The sequence below is a fragment of the Hordeum vulgare genome, chromosome 6H, assembly GCF_904849725.1.
Source record: "Hordeum vulgare subsp. vulgare chromosome 6H, MorexV3_pseudomolecules_assembly, whole genome shotgun sequence".
NCBI lineage: Eukaryota > Viridiplantae > Streptophyta > Magnoliopsida > Poales > Poaceae > Hordeum > Hordeum vulgare.
This window is the reverse complement of record NC_058523.1, coordinates 462189685-462196623: the sequence shown is the minus strand read 5'-3', so window position 1 is coordinate 462196623 and position 6939 is coordinate 462189685. Positions and strand designations below refer to the sequence as shown.

Sequence of the window (6939 nt, the reverse complement as noted above, 5' to 3'; positions counted from 1 at the left end):
TCTGATGAAATTATAGAGTTATTCGACACCGGTGGTCGCAAAGTGGAGTTTAAGGTAATAAACATGTAACTTTCTTTCTAAACATCAAACATATATTCGAATATTTATATGAATTTTCTATAATATATTTTGTGACTTAATATATTATAATATTTATTCACTATGATGGTCGTCAGACTTTTTGCCACATGTTGGAATCCTGGCTCCGCCCCTGGCCGCACACCCCTGCTCTCCGATTTCATTTCAATTTTTGCCTACTCCTCTCCCACGCATCATCCACACCTGGACTCCACGATGGCGGCAATCCGAAGCGCACCCATCTCCGCTGCCGCAATCGTTGCGCCGCGCGGCTTTGGCAGGCGCCGTCGCCTTGTCCCCTGCCTTGCGGCGCCTGCAGGAGGCGCATCAGGAGTCACCGCCTCCGCTTCCCGGAAGATGCTCCCGCGCTCTGCTCTGCACGCCAGCGCCTCCACCACCGGGGCGCCCGACCGCGACGAGGCCGCTGCGGTGAGTATTCGGTCCGTTGGCGCATTCCATCGAGCAAGTTACAGGCCGGCCTTTCTTAGTTCCCTCGTGCAGGAATCTTTGGTGAGAGCGGAGCTGAGCAAACTCGCCTGCCCAATCTGCTATTACCCGCTCGTAAGCTCGATAGATCACCGGTCGCCGTAAGTGGTCTTTACATTTGCGTGCTAGCTGCATTCCAGGCAGGGTGCTATTGAGCGATTGTTCGTCGGCTCCTTTTCAGGCCATCCGAATCCGATTCTAGCCTTGAATGCCCTACTTGCAAGAAGTTGTACTCTAAGGATGATTACTGGGATCTGACTGTGGCAGTTGGTTCTACCGAGTACTCCGAGACCATGCCTGCTGCAACTGAGCTTTTCAGGTAAAATGTGTTATTCTTTCAAAATTAGGCAAGTTCGTGATGGTAGATGGACACATGGCAATATAAAAGGCTGGCACGTTGCTTGGAAAACATTTTGCTTATATAAAAAAAGAGTCTGGCAGATATGGCCATCTTTTTGAATTATGCCAAGCATAATGTAGTTAAGCATTCTGTCTCAGTTCTTTCAGAGTAACAACGAATTAACGATTATAAACCAATTAACCTCAGAAAGCACGTCTTAGAATTTAGGACTGTATAACATGCACTGCAAGAAAACTCGGTGGCCATGAAACCTTGAACATGTTGGACCAGCCAGATGCTGTGTGATGAAAGGTGTTCCTCTTGGACTATTGGGAATGGTTCAATATAGGTTTGCAAGTTGTTAGTAATGCTGGGGAGCTGGGACGGAGAATACAGCAGTGTATTTGTTAATTATTAGTTTTATTCAGACTACTCCTTAATTACGTATGATTATTTGAACAGGACCCAACTGGTATCATTTCTTTATGAGAGAGGATGGCGCCAAAATTTCATATGGGGTGGTTTCCCAGGCTTAGAGAAAGAGGTCATGTCGATCGACTATCATTTTATGAGATTATATACTGTATAAATTATCTAACTGGTTCCTTTTGTTACTCTATGAGAGAGAGAATTGGTACCTACAGAGCAATCTGTTAATATATACTCTTGTATGGTTACAGATTAGCAAGCTCCAACCAAATAAATATTGTGAGAAATATGGTCATAGACCCTTACAACAAGTTGCGGACTAGTTTATTTGTAATTAGCGTGTCCCTAAGTCTGAACTCTAGTCAGATCCAATTTGCTTATGCACATATTTAAGCATTATGTATCATTTGTGCTTACAATTATATTTACTCAACTTTCTAAAAACATTACAATACAACTACAGTTTGAGATGGCTAAAGATTATTTGAAGCCAACAAGTGGAGGGATTATAATTGACGCAAGCTGTGGAAGTGGGTTATTTTCAAGATTATTTGTTAAAAGCGGACTATATTGCCTTGTTGTGGCACTGGATTTCTCCGAGAATATGTTGAAGCAATGCAAGGAATTCATCAAGCAGGAAAACATCTCAGACGAGTATGGTTTACAGTTCTCCTGATGTTCAAGTTTTGTTTCTTTTTGTAACTCGTTTGTCTCACACGATTAATGGTCTGAGCTGTCATTTGTCTCCTTTATAGCTTTTTCCTGTGATTTTTTTTATATTTGAATGCAGCATTCCAATGTTTTTTTTTCTGTTGTTTCAGGCGATTAGTATTGGTGAGAGCTGATATATCCAGACTCCCTTTTGTGAGTGGCTCAATTGATGCTCTGCATGCAGGTGCTGCAATTCACTGTTGGCCATCCCCAGCTTGTGCTGTAAGGGTCCTACACACCTACTGGATGTTCAGATTTATTTCTGCAAAATACTCTTCTTCCTTAAGTGTCTCTTATAATATTCAAAGAGGTCAACGTGCTTTTGTGCCTCAGTTGTTCCTTGATTATGTATTTTTTTATTGTGCCATACCATCTTGGTTGCTCCACATTGTACCATGGAATCAAAATACACATGAACATATGCTAGTTTGCGTGCTTCAGTTATAAAGATCTTGGAAATGGGCATAGCGCTATGATCACGATGGGAATATGCACATGCCCACTATCACACACGCAGGGAAACGGTATAAGTAAGAAGAAGATGCAAGAAATCTTTTTCAGGTGCTTTCTGGAAAAGTATATTAAGCTTTGCCTCATGAATTTAATAGGGAACAATGTTTCACTTTCCTAAAAAAATTGTAGCTTATGTTATTTCCTTTCTGTGTATATGTTAGTAAGTTTGCATCAACAAGCTTCTTTATCCATAATTTCTGTATCCATAAGTTTACTGCAATAAACTTTATGCTATTCGCTACCGCTGTACATAGGACAAAAGGATAAAAGTTCTAAAATATTTTAGTATTTTTGTAGATTGCAGAGATCAGTCGAGTCCTTCGCCCTGGGGGTATTTTTGTCGGTTCTACTTTCATAGCAGATGTTCTTCCGCCAGTTATCCCATTACTGAGGATTGGACGCCCGGTAATCCTGAGTTCCCAACTCCCTAGTAACCCACAAATAGTTCTCTTTGTAGGGACATTATAGCTTATTATTTTCACAACCATGATCCATGGTAGGTATCTAGAATTGATTGTTTAATGGTTTCATACCTCCATATTGGCAGAAGGAAGATTAAGCTTCAGAGAATCTGATACTGCTATTTACAGATTCACTTGCTCAACTATGTTTCCTCATAAACTTATCTCTTTGAACAATCTTGCAGTACATTGATCAAATCACAGGCAACAATACCTTCTTATCAGAGCTGGAGCTTGAAGATCTTTGTAGAGCATGTGGGCTGGTTAATTTTACATTTGTCAGAAATGGATTCTATATAATGTTCTCTGCTACTAAAGCAAGCTAGTTAAATAACTGCAGAGTCACCTGAAACATTATCGCATAGCTCCTTGATTATGCATTGTAAGTCATGAATACACCGTTTGGTAATCGACTTAAATGAATTGGACGTCAGTTTATCTTCCCCCTCTTATTCTAAATGTTAAAGAGTTTTTTGTTGCAGGTTCCTTATGAGCCACCCTTTCTGTCAGCACCGATAGTTTTGGTCAAGGTATGTGTGATGTGAATAGTGAAAGCGTACATTTTACTTCACTGGCGTCATAGTGAGATTGATCATAGGAATTATTTATGTAAAAGTTCAAGAAAAGATCTTCATGTAAAGCAGTGGAGGTCCTTAACCTGTAAATTTTGTGCGCTCTTGTATTGATTTGATTCAAGAGCATTGATCGCCGGGCACTGATGTCGAACTGTCTTAGTGGAGAGTTTGTGCTGAGGTAGGAACCTTGACGGATTTCTCGGTTCCTGACCTCACCTTTGAGACCCCTTGGTGCGGGCGGTCCTAAAATACTTGTAGACTCAAGTTTGTTGAATTCTCAGAGGCGAGCAAGGTGCATGTCGGACCGTCTGAAATGTAAATTATCATGTCGGACCGTCTGAAATGTAAATTATCAATGCGCTTTGTAAATTACTAGCAAAAGGGCCCGTGCGTTGCAACGGGAGAAAAAATACAACACGCCTTTAATCTTTTTATAATTATTTTGATTTGTTAAAATAATAAGCTAACTAACTAATGTAGTCAGTCCTATCATATTTTGTTGAGAAATCAACCCGTCCATTGTTAATTCCACCGTAATGAGAAATTGAGCGGGACAAGCAAAGCAAAATAAAGAGGCTACGTGAATTGATCAATGGAGTGCTATCTTATTTCACTCATGGGGTAGAGAATGTGGGATGAGATGACAAACTGAAGGTGGTGTTCCATTCTCTCTCTCTACAACAATGCAATCTTACATTTAATACATTCATTCATGAGCAATCAAATTCCCACAAAACAAAATTTCTTGTCGGTGCTTAGCACACGGTTGGAGGCATGGGGAGGGGATCTCATCAGATGATGAGTTCCTGCCGGAGGAGGGGATACGATGAGGGGAGCAAGGGTTAGGCGCCTCTATCTGGCCATAAGGAGTCGCCGTTGTCGCGCCATAACCTCGGAGTTCCCCGTGTGAGCCATGGAGGCCCGCCTCCACCTGCAAGTACTTCGCTCCGCCGCGCCTTATCCGCGCGCCGCCGCCGTTATGCATCGAGCAGACGCATCATCCCAAGTCGATGTAGTTGTCGCATTGATTTGATCCAGAAGCTGTGCTCGAGCGCCGAAACAGGGGCAGCAAGCGGGCAGAGGTACGACCGCGGAAGTGGGTGGGTTCAGATCGACAGCAGTGGTGGTTGAGGTCGGCCGCGGCGCCGAGTGGTGTGGCAGCGGCCTGGGCACAGGCCTGGGTGGACCAGGGTCGACGCGATGCGCTCGAGCGTCGCAACGGGGGCAGTGAGCGGGGAGAGGTACAGCCCCGGAGGCGGGTGGGTTGAGATCGGCAGCGGTGGCGGTTGATGTCGGCCGCGGCGGCGAGTGGTGTGGCGGCGGCCTGGACACAGGCCAGGGTGGCCTAGGGTCGATGGGAGGAGGCGATGTGTACGGATATAATTTTTGCATCGAATCGTTTTTTTTTCTTTTGCGTTGTAGATAAATGATGGAGCGCGGGTTGAATAACAAAAAATACAAGGGCTTTTTTATTAAAATGACATGGTGGGTTTTCCGACGAAAGCAATAGCCTCTTTATTATTAGGTATATATATATATATATATATATATATATATATATATATATATATATATATATATATATATATAGCAAAATAGCCCGTGCGTTGCAACGGGAGGAAAAAATACCACACGCTTTTAATCTTTTTATAATTATTTTGATTTATTAAAATAATAAACTAACTAATTAATGTAGTTAGTCCTATCCTATTTTGTTGAAAAATCAACCCGTCCATTGTTAATTTCACCATAATGAGAAATTGAAGCGTGGGTTGAATAACAAAAATTACAGGGGCTTCTTTATAAAAATGATGTGGTGGGTTTTCCGACGGAAGCAATAGCCGCTTTATTATTATTATTATTATTAAAGGTATAGATTATTTTTTGAGGCAAATGTGCCTTGTAAGTACTTTTAGAGATGAGAAACCGTAAAATTTCTGTGGTAACTGCCCAAGCCCTATCTCATCGCCCTGGTACTTGAAAACGGCCCATCGAGCCGATACACAAGAGGTAACCCACCACAGATTTGACCTGGCTATATGGGCCATGTGATTCCGCCGGCTACTTAACTGTGTGGGAGCTATTCTCACTTAATGCAATACGTAGCGACAAACCCTATTTGGCAAATTTTCCTAACCGGCGCCTGCGGGCACGTTAGATGGGCCTCCAGTTTCAATGCGCAATGCACTAACCACTACGCCACACAACCTCTTCAGACATTTTACATCTTTCTAATTCTTTTATTACTTCCACTTTTTCTTTCTTTTTTCTATTTTCCTGTTTTGGTTCGCCGAACTTTTTTACGAAATTGATGAACCTTTTTCTAATAGTTGATAAATTGTTTTTCAAAATTTGATGAACTTTTTTAAAATTCGATCAATTTTTCTCAAATACAATGAACTTTTTTTCAAATACAATGAACTTTTTTCCCAAATTTGATATACTTTTTTTCGAAATCCATTAACTTGCTTTCAAATTCGATTAACTTTTTTCAAATATGACGACCTTTTTTCCAAAACATCGATGAACTTTTTTCCAAATTTGTGAACTTTTATTGAAAAATCGATGAATATTTTTTCGATTTTCTGAACTTTTTTGAGAATCTATGAACCTTTTATCAAAATCAATGAACTTTTTCCAAAATTGATGAACTTTTTTTCAGCATTAATGAACTTTTTTTCAACATCAATGAACTTTTTTCCAAAATTGTTGAATTTTCTTGAGTTCATGAACTTTTCTAATTCGTGATTTGTTTCAAATCTGTGAGCTTTCAAGTTTTGTTCACATTTTTTTGAAAAAAGTTCACGTTTTTCTAATATGTATGTATGTGCAATAAATAGCGCGCTACAATTGTTCTTAAAATGCTTGGGCTGTGTATGTTCGTCAGTGCCTAGGAGCTGTAATTGTTATGAGAGCTTCATTCGAGCTAAACGGTCCTGGCTCGATTCCTTCCGGAGCAACGTTTTTGACGTAATAGATTCATTTTCTCTGAAGCTCGTGGTTGTGGGCTGGCCCATCAGGTGCGGCTGGAACGCCAGTTTCGTGAACCGGCGCTTAAAGCGCTGTATAGGAGCGCCCGCTCCGGCTCACCTCTTGCACGGTGCTGGTACTATTTTTCCTACTGTAGCTGGGCGCGAGCTTTTTTTCTCCGTGGTTTTCTCGTTGCCGTTTTCACTGCTTGCATCAGTTCTCTTCGAGTTTGCTTTTCTTTTTTCTTTTTTCCCTTTTTCCTTTTTTCCTTTCCGGTTTTTTAAAAAAAAAAACAACTCATGTCTACATTTTTCCTACACAATGTAATTTTTTGTATACATTAGAGACCTCTTAATACAAGTTTAACATTTTTTGT

At 41.0% G+C, this 6939-nt stretch overlaps 1 protein-coding gene across 1 annotated transcript; it reads left to right on the top strand.

Moving 5' to 3' along the window:
• Positions 1-203: 203 nt before the first annotated feature.
• On the top strand, positions 204-3737 carry LOC123402109 (uncharacterized methyltransferase At1g78140, chloroplastic). The gene is made up of 9 exons (XM_045095989.1): positions 204-507; positions 580-665; positions 746-883; positions 1367-1448; positions 1797-1987; positions 2155-2266; positions 2855-2962; positions 3204-3400; positions 3501-3737. Exons 1-8 carry the CDS (start codon positions 295-297, stop codon positions 3342-3344), a joined length of 1071 nt encoding a protein of 356 aa, XP_044951924.1. The 5' UTR covers positions 204-294; the 3' UTR covers positions 3345-3400; positions 3501-3737.
• The last annotated feature ends 3202 nt before the right edge of the window (positions 3738-6939 follow it).